Source organism: Heptranchias perlo, chromosome 19 (genome assembly GCF_035084215.1).
Source record: "Heptranchias perlo isolate sHepPer1 chromosome 19, sHepPer1.hap1, whole genome shotgun sequence".
Lineage (NCBI taxonomy): Eukaryota > Metazoa > Chordata > Chondrichthyes > Hexanchiformes > Hexanchidae > Heptranchias > Heptranchias perlo.
The window spans coordinates 45089439-45111878 of NC_090343.1; the positions used below are offsets into that span (position 1 = coordinate 45089439).

Genomic DNA, 22440 nt, shown 5'->3' on the forward strand with positions numbered 1-22440 from the left:
CATGTTTGCTTTCAGTGACTCATGTAAAAGGACACCCAGGTCCTTTTGAACATCAACATTTCTCAATCTCTCACCATTTTAAAAAATACTCTGCATTTCTGTTTTTCCTAACAAAGTGGATAACTTCACATTTTTCCACATTATATTCCATCTGCCATGTTCTTGCCCACTCACTTAGCCTGTCTATATCCCCTTGAAGCCTCTTTGCATCCTCCTCACAACTCATTCCCACCTAGTTTTGTGTCATCAGCAAACTTGGAAATATTACATTTGGTCCCCTCATCCAAATCATTGATTATAGATTGTGAATAGCTGGGCCCCAAGCTCCTGTAGTACATTGTAGATCAAAATGAATGGAAGTGAATTGGAATTGTTTAAACTGGATTAAGGGCGGTCCGTCGTCTGTTTAGTTAAAGGTTGTTCATCCTTCAGCAGTTTAAACACGTACATCTTGGCATTCAGTCACAGTATACAACTGGTCTTTGACTCAAAAACTAATGAAAAGCCACTGCCTATTTCACTCACTGTTTCACATTTTATTTATTTTTCTGCTGTGAGGGAGCACGGAGTAGCAGCTATCAACGGAGTCTGGTTTTGACAGAGTCTATAATTGGGAATTTGGTGAGTGAGGGGAGTCGGTGCAGTAAGGGGTGAGGTGCATTTGATTAGTCAGCAGAGCGGAGAGGAGCGTGCCGAGAGCGGACAGGCACGTACCGAGAGTGTGAGGAGCGGACGAAGAGCGGGCCGAGAGCGGAGAGGAGCGTGCCGAGAGCGGACAGGCGCGTACCGAGAGTGGAGAGGAGCGGACCAAGAGCGGAGAGGAGCGTGCCGAGAGCGGACAGGCACGTACCGAGAGTGTGAGGAGCGGACCAAGAGCGGAGAGGAGCGTGCCGAGAGCGGACAGGCACGTACCGAGAGTGTGAGGAGCGGACCAAGAGCGGAGAGGAGCGTGCCGAGAGCGGACAGGCACGTACCGAGAGTGTGAGGAGCGGACCAAGAGCGGAGAGGAGCGTGCCGAGAGCGGAGAGGAGCGTGCCGAGAGCGGACAGGCGCGTACCGAGAGCGGAGAGGAGCGGACCAAGAGCGGAGAGGAGCGTGCCGAGAGCGGACAGGCACGTACCGAGAGTGGAGAGGAGCGTACCGAGAGTGGAGAGGAGCGGACCAAGAGCGGAGAAGAGCGGGCCGAGAGCGGAGAGGAGCGTGCCGAGAGCGGACAGGCACGTACCGAGAGTGGAGAGGAGCGGACCAAGAGTGGAGAGGAGCGTGCCGAGAGCGGAGAGGAGCGTGCCGAGAGCGGACAGGCACGTACCGAGAGTGGAGAGGAGCGGACCAAGAGCGGAGAGGAGCGTGCCGAGAGCGGAGAGGAGCGTGCCGAGAGCGGACAGGCGCGTACCGAGAGTGGAGAGGAGCGGACCAAGAGTGGAGAGGAGCGTGCCGAGAGCGGACAGGCACGTACCGAGAGTGGAGAGGAGCGTACCGAGAGTGGAGAGGAGCGGACCAAGAGCGGAGAAGAGCGGGCCGAGAGTGGAGAGGAGCGTGCCGAGAGCGGACAGGCACGTACCAAGAGTGGAGAGGAGCGGGCCGAGAGTGGAGAGGAGCGTGCCGAGAGCGGAGAGGAGCGTGCCGAGAGCGGACAGGCACGTACCGAGAGCGGACAGGCACGTACCGAGAGTGGAGAGGAGCGGGCCGAGAGCGGAGAGGAGCGTGCCGAGAGCGGACAGGCACGTACCGAGAGTGGAGAGGAGCGGGCCGAGAGTGGAGAGGAGCGTGCCGAGAGCGGACAGGCACGTACCGAGAGTGGAGAGGAGCGGAGAAGAGCGGGCCGGGAGCGGAGGGGAGCGCGCCGAGAGCGGACAGGCGCGTACCGAGAGTGGAGAGGAGCGGACCAAGAGCGGAGAAGAGCGGGCCGGGAGCGGAGGGGAGCGCGCCGAGAGCGGACAGGCGCGTACCGAGAGTGGAGAGGAGCGGACCAAGAGCGGGTCACAGCAACAACAAAACTGCAGTGTGACGTCAGAGGTAAGGCAGGTAGGTGGTTGGTGGTGAGTATCTCTTCTGTTTTCTTCTTTCTTAGGACTGTGGGCTAAGTAACATAGCATAAAACTAAATTCTTAAAAAAAAACTAAACTTAATTTAATAAATTAAACAAGGCCAGTACTTGATTCAACCTAAAAATAATCTGATTGGCATTGTAGTAATCAATTAAATAAATAAAATAGTTATGACAGGGCAGGAGATGTGTTGCAGCTGCAATATATGGGAGCTACTGGACAGTTTTGTCTAGGGCGACTACTTCTGCGGTAAGTGTCTGCAGCTCGAGGAACTTCGGCTCTGAGTTGAGGAGCTGGAGTCCGAGCTGCAGACATTGCGATGCATCAGGGAGGGAGAAAGTTACCTGGGCACTTTGACCCAGGAGTCAGTCACGCCCCTTAGACTAAATACTGTAGAATTGGCACGTGGTCAGGGACAGGAGGGTGTGACTGAGTGAGGCGGGTACGGGGATCCAGGAGGTAGCATTGCAGGAGCCTCAGCCTCTGCACTTGTCCAATAGATACGAGGTTCTTGCAGCCCTCGTGGACGAGTGCAGGGACTGCAGGGAGGATGAGCAAACTGGCCACGGCACCGTGGCTCAGCGGGCCATTCAAATGGGGGGAGTAAAAAGGAATGTGGTTGTATTAGGCGACAGTATAGTTAGAGGGATAGACACTGTTCTCTACAGCCAAGAGCGAGAGTCCCGAAGGCTGTGTTGCCTACCCGATACCAGGGTTAAGGACATCTCCTCAGGGCTGGAGAAAAATTTGGAGTGGGAGGGGGAGGATCCAGTTGTCGTGGTCCACGTAGGTACCAACGACATAGGTAGGACTAAGAAAGAGGTTCTGCTGAGGGAGTTTGAGCAGCTAGGGACTAAATTTAAAAAGCAGAACCACAAAGGTGATAATCTCCGGATTATTACCTGAGCCACGAGCAAATTGGCACAGGGTAAATCAGATCAGAGAGATGAATGCGTGTCTCAAAGATTGGTGTGGGAGAAGTGGGTTTCGATTCATGGGGCACTGGGGAAAGAGGGAGCTGTTCCGTTGGGATGGCTTCGCCTGAACCATGCTGGGACCAGTGTTCTGGCAAACTGAATAACTAGGGCGGTAGAGAACTAAACTAAATAGAGGGGAGGAGGGCTCAGGTGGGGCGAAGTTTAGATTGATAAAGAGAAAAGACAAGGAAATAGTACAGGAAAGTGATGGGGGTAATGATAAACAGAGTGTGTCAGGAAGGGACAGAGCGTACAAACATTAGAGTGCACTAGCAAATGGGGCCGGGGTAGGAAAGAATGGTAAAAAGACAAAATTAAAGGTTCTTTATCTGAATGCGCGCAGCATTCGTAATAAGATAGATGAATTGACAGCACAAATAGAAACAAATGGGTATGATCTCGTGGCCATTACAGAGACGTGGTTGCAAGGTGACCAAGGTTGGGAGCTAAATATTTAGGGTTATTTAACATTTTGGAAGGATAGGAAAAAAGGTAAAGGTAGCTCTGTTAATAAAGGATGAAATTGGTATAAGAGTGAGAAATGATCTTGGCTCAGAAGATCAAGATGTCGAATCAATTTGGGTGGAGGTAAGAAATAGCAAGGGAAAGAAATCACTGGTGGGAGTAGTATATAGGCCCCCTGTCAGTAGTAGGGCAAAATATAAATCAGGAAATAAGGGGGGCTTGTAAAAAAGGTAATGCAATAATCATTGGCAATTTTAACTTTCACATAGATTGGATGAATCAAATTGGCAAAAATAGCCCTGAGGAGGTGTAGCTAAGATAGAAGCCCATGGAATCAAGGGAAAAGTACAGACTTGGTTAGGAAGTTGGCTGAGCGAAAGGCGACAGAGAGTAGGGATAATGGGTAGGTACTCACATTGGCAGGATGTGACTAGTGGAGTCCCGCAGGGATCTGTCTTGGGGCCTCAATTATTCACAATATTTATTAACGACTTAGATGAAGGCATAGAAAGTCTCATATCTAAGTTTGCCGATGACACGAAGATTGGTGGCATTGTAAGCAGTGTAGATGAAAACATAAAATTACAAAGGGATATTGATAGATTAGGTGAATGGGCAAAACTGTGGCAAATGGAATTCAATGTAGACAAATGTGAGGTCATCCACTTTGGATCAAAAAAGGATAGAACAGGGTACTTTCTAAATGGTAAAAAGTTAAAAACAGTGGATGTCCAAAGGGACTTAGGGGTTCAGGTACATAGATCATTGATGTGTCATGAACAGGTGCAGAAAATAATCAAGAAGGCAAATGGAATGTTGGTCTTTATATCTAGAGGACTAGAGTACAAGGGGGCAGAAGTTATGCTGAAGCTATACAAAACCCTGGTTAGACCGCACCTGGAGTACTGTGAGCAGTTCTGGGCACCGCACCTTTGGAAGGACATATTGGCCTTGGAGGGAGTGCAGCGTAGGTTTACTAGAATGATACCCGGACTTCAAGGGTTAAGTTACGAGGAGAGATTACACAAATTGGGGTTGTATTTTCTAGAGTTTAGAAGGTTAAAGGGTGATCTGATCGAAGTTTATAAGATATTAAGGGGAACAGATAGGGTGGATAGAGAGAAACTATTTCCACTGGTTGGGGATTTTAGGAGTAGGGGGCACAGTCTAAAAATTAGAGCCAGACCTTTCAGGAGTGAGATTAGAAAACATTTCTACACACAAAGGGTTGTAGAAGTTTGGAACTCTCTTCCGCAAACGGCAATTGATACTAGCTCAATTGCTAAATTTAAATCTGAGATAGATAGCTTTTTGGCAACCAAAGGTATTAAGGGATATGGGCCAAAGGCAGGTGTATGGAGTTAGATCACAGATCAGCCATGATCTTTTCAAATGGCGGAGCAGGCACGAGGGGCTGAGTGGCCTACTCCTGTTCCTATGTTCCTATTAGGGACTGTTTCTTAGACCAGTACGTCGGGGAACTAACCAGGGAACAGGCCATTTTGGATCTGGTAATGGGTAACGAAACAGGATTAATTAATGATAATTAATGATAAAAGTAAAGGATCCCTTGGGAAGCAGTGATCATAACATGATAGAATTTCACATCCAGTTTGAGAGCGAGGATCTTGGGTCTGAAACTACTGTATTAAACTTAAATCAGGGCAATTATAAAGGAATGAGGGCGGAATTGGCTAAGGTGGACTGGGTAAACAGATTAGATGGTATGATGGTGGATAAGCAGTGGCAAACATTTAAAAGGATATTTTATGACTTGCAATAAAAATATATCCCTGTGAGGAGGAAAGACTCCACAAAAAGGGTGAACTAACCATGGCTAACTAAGGAAGTCAAGGATGGAATCAGGTTAAAAGAAAAAGCATACAACATGGCAAAGATTACTGGTAAACCCAAAGATTGGGAAAACTTTAAAAACCAGCAAAGGATGACTAAAAGAATAATAAAGAGGGAGAAAATAAATTATGAGAGTAAACTAGCGAGAAATATAAAAACTGACAGTAAAAGCTTCTACAAGTATATATAAAGGAAGAGGATAGCTAAAGTAAACATTGGTCCATTAGAGGATGAGACTAGGGAAATAATAATGGAAAACAAGGAAATGGCAGAGGAATTGAACAGATATTTTGTATCTGTCTTCACAGTAGAAGACACTAATAACATACCAATAATAGTAGAAAATCAAGGGGCAAAGGGGAGGGAGGAACTAAAAACAATCACTATCATTTGAGAAAAAGTACGAGGTAAACTAATGGGTCTAAAGGCTGACAAATCCCCTGGACCTGATGGCTTGCATCCAAGGGTCTTAAAGGAAGTGGCTACAGAGATAGTGGTTGTAATCTTCCAGAATTCACTAGATTCTGGAAAGGTCCCAGCGAATTGGAAAACCGCAAACATAACACCCCTATTCAAGAAGGGAGTGAGACAGAAAGCAGATAACTATAGACCAGTTAGCCTAACATCTGTCATTGGGAAAATGCTAGAATCCATTATTAAGGACATTTGGAGACTCATAATACAATCAAAGAGAGTCAACATGGATTTATGAAGGGGAAATCATGTCTGACAAATTTAGTAGAGTTCTTTGAGGAAGTAACGGGCATGGTGGATAAAGGGGAACCAATGGATGCAGTATATTTGGATTTCCAAAAGGCATCCGATAAGGTGCCACATAAAAGATTACTGCATAAGATAAGAGCTCATGGTGTTGGGGGTAATATACTGGCATGGATAGAGGATTGGCTAACTAACAGAAAACAAAGGGTTGGGATAAAAGGGTCATTTTCAAAATGGCAATCTGTAACTAGTGGGGTGACGCAGGGATCAATGCTGGGGGTCTCAACTATTTACAATCTATATCAATGACTTAGATGAAGGAACAGAGTGTCTTATGGTCAAATTTGCTGATGATACAAAGATAGGTGGAAAAGCAAGTTGCGATGAGAACACAAAGGGATATTGACAGGTTAAGCGAATGGGCAAAAATTTGGCAGATGAATATAATGTGGGAAAATGTGAAGTCATCCACTTTGGGAGGAAAAATAAAAAAGCAAAATATTTCAATGGAGAAATATGACAAAATGTTGCGCTACAGAGGGATCCGGGTGTCCTCGTACATGAAACAAAAAAAGTCAACATACAGGTGCCGCAGGTAATCCAGAAGGCAAAAGGAATATTGGCCTTTATTTCTAGGGGGATGGAGTATTAAAGCAGGGAAGTCATGCTACAACTGTACAGCGTGCTGGTGAGACCACACCTGGAGTACTGCGTACAGTTCTGGTGCCTTTATTTAAGGAAGGACATACTTGCATGGAGGCAGTTCAGAGAAGGTTCACTAGGTTGATTCCGGGTATGGAAGGGCTGTCTTATAAGGAAAGATTGAACAGGCTGGGTCCATACTCATTGGAGTTTAGAAGAATGAGAAGAGATCTTATTGAAACATACAAGATTCTGAGGGGACTCGATAGGGTAGATGTTGCGAGGATGTTACCCCTCATGGGGGAATCTAAAACTGGGGGGCCTAGTCTCAGAATAAGGGGTCGCCCGTTTAAGACGGAAATGAGGAGGAATTTCTTCTCCCAGAGGGTCGTGAATCTTTGGAATTCTTTACCCCAAAAAGCTGTGGAGGCTGAGTCATTGAATACATTCAAGGCTGAGTTAGACAAATTTTTGATCAGTAAGGGAGTCAAAGGATATGGGGAAAAGGCGGGAAAGTAGAATTGAGGTAAAAATCAGATCAGCCACGATCTCATTAAATGGCAAAGCAGGCTCGAGGGGCCAAATGGCCTACTCCTGCTCCTATCTCTTATTATGGTCTGCTTCTCAATGTTACAATTACAATGCATGCATTACCATTAAAATTGGTATACAGCGTGCTTTCCAAACTGATGCTGAAATAACAGGTGATTAAAGGGAAAGGGAAGTTAGGCTAAACTTTTATAAATCACTGGTTAGGTCCCAGCTGGAGCATTGTGTTCAATTCTGGGCACCACACTTTAGGAAGGATGTCAAGGCCTTAGAGAAGGTGCAGAGGTGATTTACTAGAATGGTACCATGGACACTGGGCTTCAGTTACGTGGAGAGACTAGAGAAGCTGGGGTTGTTGTCCTTAGAGCAGAGAAGGTTAAGAGGAGATTTAATAGAAATGTTCAAAATCATGAAGAGTTTTGATAAGAGTAAATAAGGAGAAACTTTCCAGTGGCAGAAGGGACAGAGAGCTTAATGGTAATAGTGCATTAGTGAATAAGGGAAAAATAGTAAAGAGTTAAAATTAAAGGCTTTATCTCAATGCACCAAGCATTTGTAACAATTAATGGCACAAATAGAGATAAATGGGTTTGATCTAGTAGCCGTTACTGAGAAGTGGTTGTAAGGTGACCAAGGTTGGGAACTAAATATTCCAGGGTACTTGACTTTTCAAAAAGACAGACAAAATGGAAAAGGAAGGGTGGGGGGCAAGTCCTGACAATAAAGGGTGACATAAAGACAGTAGTGAAAAAGAATCTTGGCTCGGAAGATCAGGAAATAGAATCAGTATGGGTGGAGATAAAAAATAACAAGAGGCAGAAAACAGAGGTGAGGGTAGTTTATAGGCCCCCTAACAATAGTTATAGTGTTGGACAGAGTATCAATCAAGAAATAAGAGGAGCTCGTAACAAGGGTAATGCAATAATCACGGGGGACTTTAATCTTCATATAGACTATGCAAATCAAATTGGCAAAAGTAGTTTGGAGGACGAGTTCATGGAATGCATTTGAGACAGTTTTACAGAACATTATATCATGGAACCAACCAGGGAAAAGGTCATTTTGTGTAATGAGACAGGGTTAATTAGTAATCACATAGTAAGGGATCCTCTGGGGATGGGTGATCATAATATGATAGAATTTCATATTGAGTTCGAGAGTGACATACTTAAGTCTGAAGCTAGAGTCTTAAACTTAAACCAAGCATAGGTATGAGGGGCAAGTTGTCTAAAATTGATTCGGGAAATTAGATTAATAGATATGACAGTAGATAAGCAATGGCGAACATTTAAAGAAATATTTCAAAATTCCCAACGAATATGCATTCCATTGAGGAATAAAAACCCCACGGATCCATCCGTGGCTAACTAAAGAAGTTAAGCATAGTATTAGATTAAAAGAAGAGGCTTATAATGTTGCCAAGAAAAGTAGTAAGCCTGAGGATTGGGAGAGTTTTAGAAACCAGCAAAAGATGACCAAACAATTGATACAGAGGGAGAAAATGGAATATGAAAGTAAACCAGCAAGATATATAAAAACAGATTGTAAGAGCTTCTACAAGTATGTAAAAAGGAAGAGATTGGCGAAAGTAAACATGGGTCCCTTAGAAGCAGAGACAGGAGAATTTATAATGGGGAATAAGGAAATGGCAGAGACGTTAAACAAATATTTCGTATCTGTTTTCACAGTAGAAGACACAAAAAACATACCAGAAATAATAGGGAACCAAAGGTCTATTGAAAGTGAGGAACTTAAAGTAGTTAATATTAGTAAAGAAAAAGTACTGGAGAAATTAATGGGACTAAAAGCCGACAAATCCCCTGGACCAGATGGCCCACATTCTAGGGTTCTAAAAGAGGTGGCTGCAGAGATAGTGGATGCATTGGTTGTGATCTTCCAAAATTCCCTAGATTCTAGAATGGTCCCAGTGAATTGGATGGTAGCAAATGTAACCCCGCTATTCAAGAAAGGAGGGAGAGAGAAAACAGGGAACTACAGGCCAGTTAGCCTGGCATCAGTAGTCGGGAAAATGCTGGAATTATTATTAAGGACGTGGTAACAGTGCATTTAGAAAATCATAATATGATTAGGCAGAGTCAACATAGTTTCATGAAAGGGAAATAGTGTTTGACAAATCTACTGGAGTTTTTTGAGGATGTAACTAGCAAGGTAAACGGGTAGTAAGAGGAGGGGTGGGGCCGATTAGGGACCAAAACGGAGAGGCAGAGGTGCTAAATGAGCACCGTGCATCTGTCTTTACCAAGGAAGAAGATGCTGCCAAAGTCACAGTAAAAGAGGTAGTTGAGATACTGGATGGGCTAAAAATTGATAGAGGAGGTACTAGAAAGGCTGGCTGTATTTAAAGCAAATAAGTCACCAGGTCCGGATGGGATGCATCCTAGCTTGCTGAGGGAAGTAAGGGTGGAAATTGCGAAGTACTGGTCATAATCTTCCAAACATCCTTAGATTCGGGGGTGGTGCCAGAGGACTGGAGAATTGCAAATGTTACACCCTTGTTCAAAAAAGGGGGTAAGGATAAACACAGCAACTACAGGCCAGTCAGTTTAATCTCGGTGGTGGGGAAGCTTTTAGAAACGATAATTAACCATCACTTGGACAAGTGTGGATTAATTAAGGAAAGCCAGCACAGATTTGTTAAAGGCAAATCATGTTTAACTAACCTGAGAGTTTTTTGATGAGGAGACAGTGTGTGTTAATGAGGACAATGTGGTTGATGTGATGTATATGGACTTCAAAAAGGTGTTTGATAAGTGCCACATAATAGGCTTGTCAGCAAAGTTGAAGCCCATGAAATAAAAGGGGCAGTGGCAGCATGGATATGAAATTGGCTAAGTGACAGGAAACAGTGAGTAGTGATGAACAGTTGCTTTTTGGACTGGACGAAGGTACACAGTGGTGTCCCCCAGGGGTTGGTACTAGGACCACTGCTTTTCTTGATATATATTAATGACATGGACTTGGATGTACAGGGCACAATTTCAAAATTTGAAGATGACATAAAACTTGGCAGTGTAGTGAACAGTGAGGAGGATAGTGATAGACGTCAAGAGGATATAGATAGGCTGGTGGAATTAAATGCAGAGAAGTACAAAGTGATACATTTTGGTAGGACGAATGAGGTGAGGCAATATAAACTAAAGGGTACAATTCTAAAGGGGGTGCAGGAACAGAGGGACCTGGGGATATATGTGCACAAATCTTTGAAGGTGGCAGGGCAGATTGAGAAAGCGGTTAAAAAAGCATTCGGGATCCTGGGTTTTATAAATAGAGGCATAGAGTACAAAATCAAGGAAGTTATGATGAACCTTTATAGAAGACTGATTCAGCCACAATTGGAGTATTGTGTCCAATTGTGGGCACCGCACTTTAGGAAGGCCTTAGAGAGGGTGCAGAAAAGATTTACAAGAATGGTTCCAGGGATGAGGGACTTCAGGTACGTGGAGAAGCTGGAGTTGTTCTCCTTAGAGCAAAGAAGATTGAGAGGAGATTTGATAGAGGTGTTCAAAATCATGAGGGGCCTAGACAGAGTAGATAGAGAGAAGCTGTTCCCATCGGCAGAAGGGTCGAGAAGCAGAGGATACAGATTTAAGGAAATTGGCAAAAGAACCAAAGGTGACATGAGGAAAAACTTTTTTACGCAGTGAGTGTTATGATCCACTGCCTGAAAGGGTGATAGAGGCGGATTCAATCGTGGCTTTCAAAAGGGAATTGGATAAGTACTTGCAGGGAAAAAATTTGCAGGGCTACAGGGAAAGGGCGGGGGAGTGGGACTAGCTGGATTGCTCCTGCAGAGAGCCGGCATGGGCTCGATGAACTGAATTGCCTCCTTCTGTGCAGTAACCATTCTATGATTCTAAGGTAGATAAAGGGGGAACCAGTGGATGTAGTATATTTGGATTTTCAAAAGGCTTTCGATAAGTTGCCACACAAAAGATGGTTACTCAAGATAAGGGCTTATGAGATTGGGGGTAATATATTAGCATGGAGAGAGGATTGGTTAACGGACAGAAAACAGAAAGTAGGAATAAACGGGTCATTTTCAGGTTGGCAGGCTGTAACTAGTGGGGTGCCGCAAGGATCAGTCCTTGGGCCTCAGCTATTTACAATCTATATCAATGACTTAGATGAAGGGACCGAGTGCAGTGTATCCAAGTTTGCTGTCGATACAAAGCTAGGTGGGAAAGTAAGCTGTGAGGAGGATACAAAGTGTCTGCAAAGGGATATAGACAGGTTAAGTGAGTGGGCAAGAAGGTGGCAGGTGGAGTATAATGTGGGGAAATGTGAGGTTATTCACTTTGGAAGGAAGATTAGAAAAACGGAATATTTTTTAAACTGTGAGAAACTATTAAATGTTGGTGTTCACAGGGATTTGGGTATCCGTGTACATGAAACACAGAAAGTTAACATACAGGTACAGCAAGCAATTAGGAAGGCAAATGGTATGTTGGCCTTTATTGCAAGAGGGTCGGAGTACAAGAGTAAAGAAGTCTTGCTGCAATTGTACAGGGCTTTGGTGAGACCACACCTGAAGTACTGCGTAGAGTTTTGGTCTCCTTACCGAAGGAAGGATATACTTGACTTAGAGGCAGTGCCACAAAGGTTCACTGGATTGCTTCCTGGGATGAGAGGGTTGTCCTTTGAGGAGAGATTGAGTAGAATGGGCCTATACTCTCTGGAGTGTAGAAGAATTAGAGGTGACCTCATTGAAACATATAAGATTCTGAGAGGGCTTGACAGGGTAGATGCTGAGAGTCTGTTTCCCCTAGCTGGAGAGTCTAGAACTAGTGGTCATAGTCTCAGGATAGGGGGTCAGCCATTTAGGACTGAGAGGAGGAGAAATGTCTTCACTCAAAGGATTGTGAATCTTTGGAATTCTCTACGCTAGAGGGTTGTGGATGCTCAGTCATTGAGTATATTCAATTGTAAACAATTTTACAACACCAAGTTATAGTCCAGCAATTTTATTTTAAATTCACAAGCTTTCGGAGACTTCCTCCTTCCTCAGGTAAATGTTCAGGATCTCCTTGAAGCCTACGCATTTATACATATAGAACAATACATGGTGTTTACAGACTGCCCCTGCAACTGCCCATTGCCAAGGCAATCACCGTGTTCAGACAGAGAGGTGTCACCTGCAGAACCCCCGAATACACATTCAACAAAAAAACAAACAGGGAAAAAAAACAGAGAAGAAAAACAGAGAGAGGCAGAAACATCCGGAAGGCAGAGAGAGCCAGCAAATGACCCATTATATTAAAAACAGATAACATTTGTTCGCTGGTGGGGTAACGTGTAGCGTGACATGAACCCAAGATCCCGGTTGAGGCCGTCCTCATGGGTGCGGAACTTGGCTATCAATTTCTGCTCGACGATTTTGCGTTGTCGTGTGTCTCGAAGGCCGCCTTGGAGTACGCTTACCCGAAGGTCGGTGGATGAATGTCCATGACTGCTGAAGTGTTCCCCGACTGGGAGGGAACCCTCCTGTTTGGCGATTGTTGCGCGGTGTCCGTTCATCCGTTGTCGCAGCGTCTGCATGGTCTCGCCAATGTACCATGCTCTGGGGCATCCTTTCCTGCAACGTATGAGGTAGACAACGTTGGCCGAGTCACAGGAGTATGAACCATGCACCTGGTGGGTGGTGTCCTCTCGTGTGATGGTGGTATCTGTATCGATGATCTGGCATGTCTTGCAGAGGTTACCGTGGCAGGGTTGTGTGGTGTCGTGGACGCTGTTCTCTTGAAAGCTAGGTAATTTGCTGCGAACGATGGTCTGTTTGAGGTTGGGTGGCTGTTTAAAGGCGAGTAGTGGAGGTGTGGGGATGGCCATAGCGAGGTGTTTGTCCTCATTGATGACATGTTGAAGGCTGCGGAGAACATGGCGTAGTTTCTCCGCTCCGGGGAAGTACTGGACGACAAAGGGTACTCTGTTGGTTGCGTCCCGTGTTAGTCTCCTGAGGAGGTCTATGCGATTTTTTGCTGTGGCCCGTCGGAACTGTCGATCGATGAGTCGAGCGTCATATCCCGTTCTTACTAGGGCGTCTTTCAGCGTCTGTAGGTGTCCATCGCGTTCCTCCTCGTCTGAGCAGACCCTGTGTATTCGCAGGGCCTGTCCATAGGGGATGGCCTCTTTGACGTGGTTAGGGTGGAAGCTGGAAAAGTGGAGCATCGTGAGGTTGTCCGTGGGCTTGCGGTAGAGTGAGGTGCTGAGGTGCCCGTCTGGGTTCATGTCACGCTACACGTTACCCCACCAGCGAACAAATGTTATCTGTTTTTAATATAATGGGTCATTTGCTGGCTCTCTCTGCCTTCCGGATGTTTCTGCCTCTCTCTGTTTTTCTTCTCTGTTTTTTTTCCCTGTTTGTTTTTTTGTTGAATGTGTATTCGGGGGTTCTGCAGGTGACACCTCTCTGTCTGAACACGGTGATTGCCTTGGCAACGGGCAGTTGCAGGGGCAGTCTGTAAACACCATGTATTGTTCTATATGTATAAATGCGTAGGCTTCAAGGAGATCCTGAACATTTACCTGAGGAAGGAGGAAGTCTCCGAAAGCTTGTGAATTTAAAATAAAATTGCTGGACTATAACTTGGTGTTGTAAAATTGTTTACAATTGTCAACCCCAGTCCATCACCGGCATCTCCACATCACGAGTATATTCAAGAATGAGAACGATAGATTTATGGACTCTAAGGGAATCAAGGGATATGGGGATCGGACGGGAAAGTGGAGTTGAGGTCAAAGATCAGCCATGATCTTATTGAACCGAAGAGCAGTCTCGAGGGACCATATGGCCTACCCTACTCCTATTTCTTATGTAGATGGATTGGTAACCAGAGGACACAGATTTAAGGTAATTGGCAAAAGAACCAGAGGCGAGATGAGGAGATTTTTTTTTACGCAGCGAGTTGTTATGATATGGAATGTACTGTCTGAAAGGGTGGTTGAAGCAGATTCAAAAATAACTTTCAAAAGGGAATTGGATAAATACTTGAAGGGGAGAAATTTGCAGGGCTATGGGGAAAGAGCAGGGATTGGGACTAATTGGATAGCTCTTTCAAAGAGCCGGCACAGGCACGATGGGCCAAATGGCTTCCTTCTGTGATTCTATGACCCTTACACAAACTGATCATTACTTGAGAATAGATATTTTAGACAAATATTGACTGCAGTGCAGGGCTATAATGGTAAATTATGGATGCAAGAGCTTTGAAAGTAGCAAAGTATGTGTTAGAATATTCGCAGATGATTATTACACACTTGATTTCATAAATTTAACACCAGGGGACTGATGTTTTATTATTGGTCAGTCTCACAACTGCAGTTTCTGCAAGTATTTATTATGTTGCACATAACAGTTGTTAGCGTGGATTTTGGACTGTTGAATTAAAGGCAACGATGAAGTGACTAATGGGTACACGACAGTGGTATTTACCCTAAAACCACACTGAAATGCGCTTTTGTGTAGATTAGACTAACCTTAATTAAAGGCTTAAATATAACGCTTGACTACTAATAAAATGGACACTATTAAATAAAATGGATTCTGTGACTGTGGGAAAGACAGTTAAAAGTGTTGAGTTTGTACATTCCAGAACTGGCTTACAGTCTGGGAATACAAAGGACATTTCACAACGAACTGATAAAACTATAGAACCAGACTGCATGAAACAAAGGCAGGCTGTCTTAAGGTGATAATAGTTGTTCGGACTTAATTGGTTAATGCGTAAGCAGTCCGTTGTTGCTATGCGGACTTAATTGGTTAATGTGTAAACTGTCCGTTGTTGCTGTGCGGACTTAATTGGTTAATGTGTGTAATCAAGATTAATGATGTAAAAGCTACTGAAAATCTGTATTTCAAAGGTATAAAAAAGCATGACAACCATTTTAAAGTTGAGAAGCTATCTGCGTGCATTGCGGAATGCCCAGTCTTCTCCCAAAGTACTTTGTCCAATAAACTGCATGTTGAATCTTTAAGTCTGACTCCGAGTGGTGATTTTTCCCACAACACAGTTGTCCTTAAATTTTAGAAACAAAATAATATGTTAAAAGTCTTCCATGCGGTGCGCACTTCCTGTATCACTTTCCATTTTTTATTCATTCTCAGGATTTGGGTGTCTCTGACAAAGCCAGCAGTTATTGCCCATCCCTAGTTGCCCTTGAGAAGGAGGTGGTGGTGGGCCACCTTCATGACTCGTTGCAGTCCGTGTGGTGAAGGTGATCCCACAGTACCGGTAGGTAGGGAGATCTAGGATTTTGACCCAGCGACGATAGAGGAACGGCGATATATGTCCAAGTCGGGATGATGTGTGACTTGGAGGGGAACTTGGAGACGATGGTGTTTCCATGCACCTGCTATCCTTCTAGGTGGGAAGAGCTGTCGAAGAAGGCTTGGTGTGTTTCTGCACTGCATCCTTTAGACAGTGCACATTGCAGCCACGATATGGCATTATACTTTTCTTATAGCACCCTTTTTGTTATAAAACAGCATATTGTCTCATAACCAGGCGCAACACCATGGGGAATCTGTTAGTGAGCAATGAAATCCATAAGTTAGGTTTACTACTGTGGGGTAGGTATGCAGCAAAGTACGGAGAGGTTTTATTGATGCTTCTCTTCAGTGCATTTATATTTTGAATTTTACCATGGCTGGAGGCAGAATAACATCCAAAACACTCCAGCAACACACTCCAGTGAATACTATTACAAGATCGTGACCCTGGATGCCACAGTGGTCAATGGACATGTTCATTGTGTTTTTAAAAAATTTATCTGTACACAAAGTACCAACCAGTGTATGGGAAGTTGATGCACAATCAGTTCTGCAGGAGCATTGATTTTAGTTCCTCAGACCTTGTGCTCTCCCAAATGTATGTTGAGAAGGACTTGATAAGGTGGGTCATACAGACTAAATGTATGTTCCTCAAAGTTTGTACATTGATTAAAAGAGAGACAAGGAACCACATAGCAGCTAGTGACAATCCACAAACTCATAATCAGCGACCTAATGCCAAATCGGCTTCATTGAAGGGGAAGTGAATTCAGTTCTGAAAGAGTTCACTTATCCCACAAAGTGAGGCTTTGTTCCTTATTTCTGATCAAAGAGCAACCTAAACTAGTTTCACTTTCCTGTCGCTGTTCTTATAAACCCGTGACTATTGAGCTAGTCCTCAGGGTTGTAAAGCGAGACACTGCCGATACCCAGCTTTACCTCATAGCACATCTCTCGACCCTGCCACTGTCTCTGATCTGTCACATTGCTTGTCCGATATCCAGTACTGGATGAGCAGAAATTTCCTCCAACTAAATATTGGGAAGATCAAAGCCATTGTCTTCAGTCCCTGCCACAAACTCTGATTCCTCACCACCGACTCCATCCCTCTCCCTGGCCACTGTCTGAGGCTGAACCAGACCGTTCGCAACCTTGGCGTCCTATTTGAACCTGAGATGAACTTCCGACCACATATCCCCTCCATCATCAAGACCGCTTACCTCCGTAACATTGCTCCTGTGAAGCACCTCGGGACGTTTTACTACATTATAGGCGCTATATAAATGCAAGTTGTTGTTGTGAAAGCAAAGGCACCATCTACAGAAATTCCACAGCCTTTACTTTTTAATCATGCTTAGTTGCAACAAATATAGAGACTTCAGAGGAATCCACAGTATTTGAGGCTCAGAGCAAGCTTTCGAGCTCACATGAAAGGTGTTTTAGGTGAGTCACCAATTGTCTCTTCCCTTCCCTCTCACAGGAGAAAAACACAAAGGTTGAAATAAAAGGATATATACAGCTTGACACATGCTTGTTACTTGTTAGAGGAAAGGCTCGATTCCTGTTAGGCTGGAATCCTTGCTTTATACTTTCCCAACAGGGCCTGCGATACTTATTTATTTTTCTTTATCTTTTTAGGTATCTCCCTTGATTGAAAAGCACCAAATTAGAAATTAACAATAGTTAAGACAGAAAAGGTGAAAAACTGCAATCTATGGCTTTATGTAAGCATTGCCGGTTCTCAGCTTAAGAAATGGTTGGCTTGTTCCAGATGATCAAAGCAGTCAAGTGCCTGGCCTTGTTTCCATCACTGTGTACTTGCTGGGAACAGCAGCTGATTAAGAACCGTAATGGATGTCAGTCGCAATCACCAGAATATCCTGAAAAAAAACAGCAATATCACAATATTATGAATGTTGTTCCCTCCTTTCTCAGCACAACACTGTTGCAGCATGCTCTGAAACACAGCATTGCAATCTAACTCTACAGCCCTAGCTCCACATATTGCCACATCTTACTATTAGTTGTTTTCCCTTGGCGCCTAATGGAAAGGATAGATTTGAACTGTGGTACTGGGTCTAATTTGCCCCGTAGCTATTAGGGAGTAGATCTTCATTTCAACTATCAGGAAAGGATTTGAACCCAGGTTACAAAGGACAGTGTTTGAAGCAAAGTAAATACTGAGGCAACATAGAAGGTAGAGTGGGTATCAGGGTAGAAGGGATCAGCTCTTTTGGTTTTCTATTCTAACTAGAAGCCGAGTAGTGAGTATGACTGTCTACTTTTCTGGTGCTCTGACTCTAGTTCATCTTTATTTAGAACCTTGTATTTTATACTTATTTATTAAGGTAATAGACAACTATGATATTGTCTGTAGTATTGAGTACCAACTATGTGTCCTCCTCTTACCCCTTTGAGAGGACAATGTCATGATCAACCTCCCTCTCCAACCACACTTCAGAGTTGGCCAGTGAGAAGTCTCTCCCACAAGGACAGTTCTCCTGAGATATATGGCAGTGGCTATATTTGGCCTGATGCTAGGTGATAGGACTTGATAAACTTTCCACATCTAATCATTTGTCACATAAGGGAGGGTTTCCCTTTTAATTGAGTAGACTACAAGGGCTTGTTCTTGCAACTGGCAACTACAGTCCACAGTACTGTTGGAGCTGGACTATCTTAAGTACAGATCCCGTGTCTGGATATGGGACTTTGCTAATGTTGGGTCTTGGCTTGGTAATATTCTTTCAAGTTGCCTCATTATTTATTTCCAACACTGTCCTGGGTTCAATTCCCAGACAGAGAAAATGAATGTCTGCTCTCCCCAACAGCTGTGCGATGTCTCAAATCAAGTACCATAGAACAAAACTACCTTCCCCATTTGACAAGCTTCAATAATCAATAGTGTAAAGTAGTCCATCTGAGACTATTGTTTGGCATGGAGCCAAATGTCCAGGTTAGACCTTGGCATTGTCTGTATTAGCACACTAAAAATGGGGAGAAACACAACTTGGACAGGCACTAGGCTGAACACAGTGGGTTGCAATTTAGAAATCTTTTGCTGGTGTTAGTCCTGAAGAAAGTTTTGAAATGCTGCAAAAGTTTGAGTTATTTATGCTAACTTCCAGAAATTAGGAAGGGAAGGACGTGCTTAATTAGCTCCTTCTTATGAAGGATTACAAACACTGGAGCTTTTTTCATGTCATTCTCCCATTGAACCCTGTTAAGGTCTCACATGACATGGTGAAACAATTCAGGGCAGGAGGCCACTGTCTGTAAGGGTATTCTGTGATGAATACAGAACTTGAAGTTAGGCACAAGATTACAAAAACAGTTGTACCAAAAATTGCAAAGGCCATCCAATTGATCAAGAATGGTATCACTTGTAATGAAATAGATATAATGTTACTTGGCAATGAAAGAAAATGAACTGTGGGCAGCCATCCCAAGATTGGACAAGAAGGAAGAATCACATGGCTCTACCTCATTTGTCTCTTTAGGGGATAACTGTCCCCTTATGATTTCTTCCAGTTGGATAGATTGCCGAACCTTGGTATGTCAAGCATAATGAACATCACTAAGAGGATCTTGTATCCTGTAGTTACTCACCTGGTTCACCTTAACGAGTGGGTTTACGAAACTTAAGTGATCCACAGTTGGAAGTGGAAATCCATTGGCCAGTCTCGCTGTAACGAAACACGTAACAATTTTTCTACATCATTCACTGAACTAAATTATTGTAATTTTACATAAATCCCTCCCCCTCCTTTCACATTGCCTACACTCCTTTAACATTTGGTATTGATTTATTGTGTAGTAAGGGTAAAATATTAAAAACAGAAACTTTGGAAAAAATATAAATGGGAATAATGTCAGCTTAGCTCAGTTTGTAGCACTCAAGTTAGAAGGTTATGGGCTCAAGCCCCATTCCAGAACCTGAACATGGTGCAGTATGCTACATGCATTGCCAAAGCTGTTTCCTTTTGATGAAGCAAGTTCAGCTGGACATAAGAGATCCTATGACACTATTTCAAGAAGATCAGGCAATTCTCCTGGTGGCCAGGTCAATATTCCTCCCTCAACCAAACTATCCAAAAGATATTAACTGATCATTCATCTCATGTGTTGCTTGTGGGACCTTGCTGTGAGCAAACTGGCTTCTGCATTTGCCTAAATAACAACAGTGACTAATTCAAAACTAATTCATTGATTGTGAAGCACTTGGAGATGTCCTGAAAATATGCCAAAGATGATAAACTAATGCTAGTTCTTTCCTTAATTTGTCTAACAATGAAGACATCAATAACAAAATCAATAACAGCAGACCTTTTTTTTGCAAGAACACAGGCTCAGAAACGGAACACTATTATCTGATAGTAACAATGGGCAAAGTATATTTTTCTAGATTTCAGCCTATGTATTCTAAATGACGATGCTGCTCAGTACTATTGTCCACTTTCATCTTTGTTATCCAAATGGTCTTCGCTGTGGACTTACCATTGATTTTCGGTAATACCACTATCTTTATTGCAAGGTTCAATATCCCCTGTAGACTGGCCACCTGCAATAAGAAAGGACATAGAATGAGCTTAAACATTATTCGAAAGGAAATATTAACAGTTTCCTCTCTGATTAAGAGTCCTTCTAGAGTGGTGCGAAGTTCATGGTAGAGTACAGGTACCCAGGCCAAAAGTGTAGAGATCAGAGGGTCAACATGGAGTTGGGATGGGGGATGGGGGATGGGGGATGGGGGGCGAAGGTGGCAGTCTCATAGCATTACCCACTTTACATGGCCTCAGCCAAGGTAATTTATTTAAATATAAGTAACATACAAGTTTCAGAATGAAGACATTTTTAAAAGCCCTTTGTCACTGAAGATTTTAAACTAAAACCTTTTAGACTGAAATAATTTAGTGTGTCTTTACATGAGTGGAGAAGAACCATTGGCACAGCTCCTGATTTATGGTGACTGAATAAGTCAAATTCTGATTTCCTGACTGGGATTCCAGGATTTTTGCAGTCTTTGAGGATTTTTACATTCTGTGGTTCTGTCTCTTTATAATTTAGGACCAAGATTTATCATGGCAGAATAAATTAAATTCTGGTTTTATTACATGGAACTTGGATTATTACTGCTCTTTTGTGATTGAATTCTGCGATTTTATCCATTGTTCCCTGAAAATAATATCCTCAAGTGTGCTACCATGGGAGAGGTGAAGAGTCTTTCCCATATATGGTCAGGAGTCTCTTGGTTTGAGGGAGGGTAAGAGAGCATCATGCCCATAAATGGTTGTCTGCTTTGGAGGTGGAGAGGTGGGGGGGATTGAGTGCTTTGCACAAGTGTTTTGGTCACCAGTCCTCGATGCTCAGTTGGTAACAGGCAGGGTTGCCATAAGTCAAGAGGAACACAGTCAGATCTTGGAGCTGCAAAGCATTATACTGAGCAGTTCATTTCAAATATGATGAATGACTAAGGCTGCTACTTTGAACAGTCAGTGACAAGACTTGAGTTTGCAACACCGTCAAGTATTGATCTCAGTGTGTTTCATGACAAATAAACAAAATTAGCCTACGATGTAAAACGTTGTTCTTACCTTAAAATGGCCAACATCGGAATGTCCAAGAGATAAGTGCAGACTATACAAAAGAAACATAAAAGAGCACTATTAGGAGTTATGGAGGAAATTGTCAGTAATCATAGTTTATAATAATGTTGAAGCAACATGAGCACACAGACTGTATACTTAAATTCCTTCAATGAAGAACTGTGCCATACCAACCAGGAAACTCTCAGGTTTGATCCCTGATCTGTGTGGAGTTGGTTGATGTTGGGGATTTGCCTCTAAGACAAACAGGGAAATTTCTGTCTATTTTGTACAGTTTTCAAATTAAGTAGAGTTAAAATGGAAGCTGCCTTCCCTTACCAAAATTCAACATGGAGGACTGGAGCCCAATGTCTTTGTTCAGAAACCAATTAATTCAAGTTATTTTCATGGCTGGAACAGTTTGTTTGAAATATTAATATATGCAGATTGACAGATAATGGAAAGGACAATTCTAATCACTCTGAATGCACAGTAATTAGGGAAATCCATTGTAGGGACATAACTCTGTCTAGGGGAAAAAATGGAGGAAGTAGCATTCACATCTCGGTCTGCTTCTTTATAGCAAAGGAAAAATATATGAAAGATACAGCACCAATCATAGTTCTGATTGTTAAGCTTTAGTTCTGGCAAGACAACCAAACTCCATGGGTGAACTGGAACTTGTGTTGTCCACATACCACATCATATCTTGAAGGTTTATAAAGAGACAAATCCGTCTGTTTCATTCAAAGGTCCTTTTCAGACTGAAAGTAACACATTCTAGAAAGGCTATATTAAGCCTTTGTGGATTAAACCTATTTTAATTGTTCTAAGTGTTGTGCTGTCGCTCTGCTTCTGTGTATTACTTAATCTGTGAATAAATCTGACCAGCTAGTTTTAGCCTGCATGTTTTGGTCTGATGGCATGGTATTTTCTGCCTTTTGAAAGGGACAGGAGCTTGTGGTCAGCAGGTATTTTCTAGTGATCAATGTACCAGAAGTCAATTGTTAAACCTTGGCACGCTAACTCACACACAGCATCCAAAAGGACACATGTTTTAGTTCATGTCTTGGTCCGTTTATGGATACTGCCTTCTGAAAGTGAACATGAGATAAACGGTTGGGCAAAAGCCAAAACTTTAACAGTCTCCATATCCCCAAGCTATGGAGGGGATAATATTGATCAAATATTTACAATATTGATCATGATCGAATGATCCCTGCTGCAAAGTATGAAAGGTGTCAGTCTTGGCTCAGTGGTAGCACTCTTGCCTCTGTGTCAGAAGGTTGTGAGTTCAAGCCTCACTCCAGAGA

At 43.3% G+C, this 22440-nt stretch overlaps 1 protein-coding gene across 1 annotated transcript in view; it reads right to left on the bottom strand.

Moving 5' to 3' along the window:
- Positions 1–16868: 16868 nt before the first annotated feature.
- The window catches only part of LOC137335338 (bactericidal permeability-increasing protein-like), a 35907-nt gene continuing 30335 nt past the window's right edge, over positions 16869–22440 (bottom strand). The window contains exons 13-16 of the mRNA XM_068000668.1: positions 21137–21179; positions 20040–20103; positions 19152–19228; positions 16869–17422 (exon numbers count right to left, since the gene is read on the bottom strand). Coding sequence (XP_067856769.1) covers positions 17381–17422; positions 19152–19228; positions 20040–20103; positions 21137–21179 — 226 coding nt within the window. The 3' untranslated portion in view covers positions 16869–17380. The remainder of the gene's footprint in view (positions 17423–19151; positions 19229–20039; positions 20104–21136; positions 21180–22440) is intronic.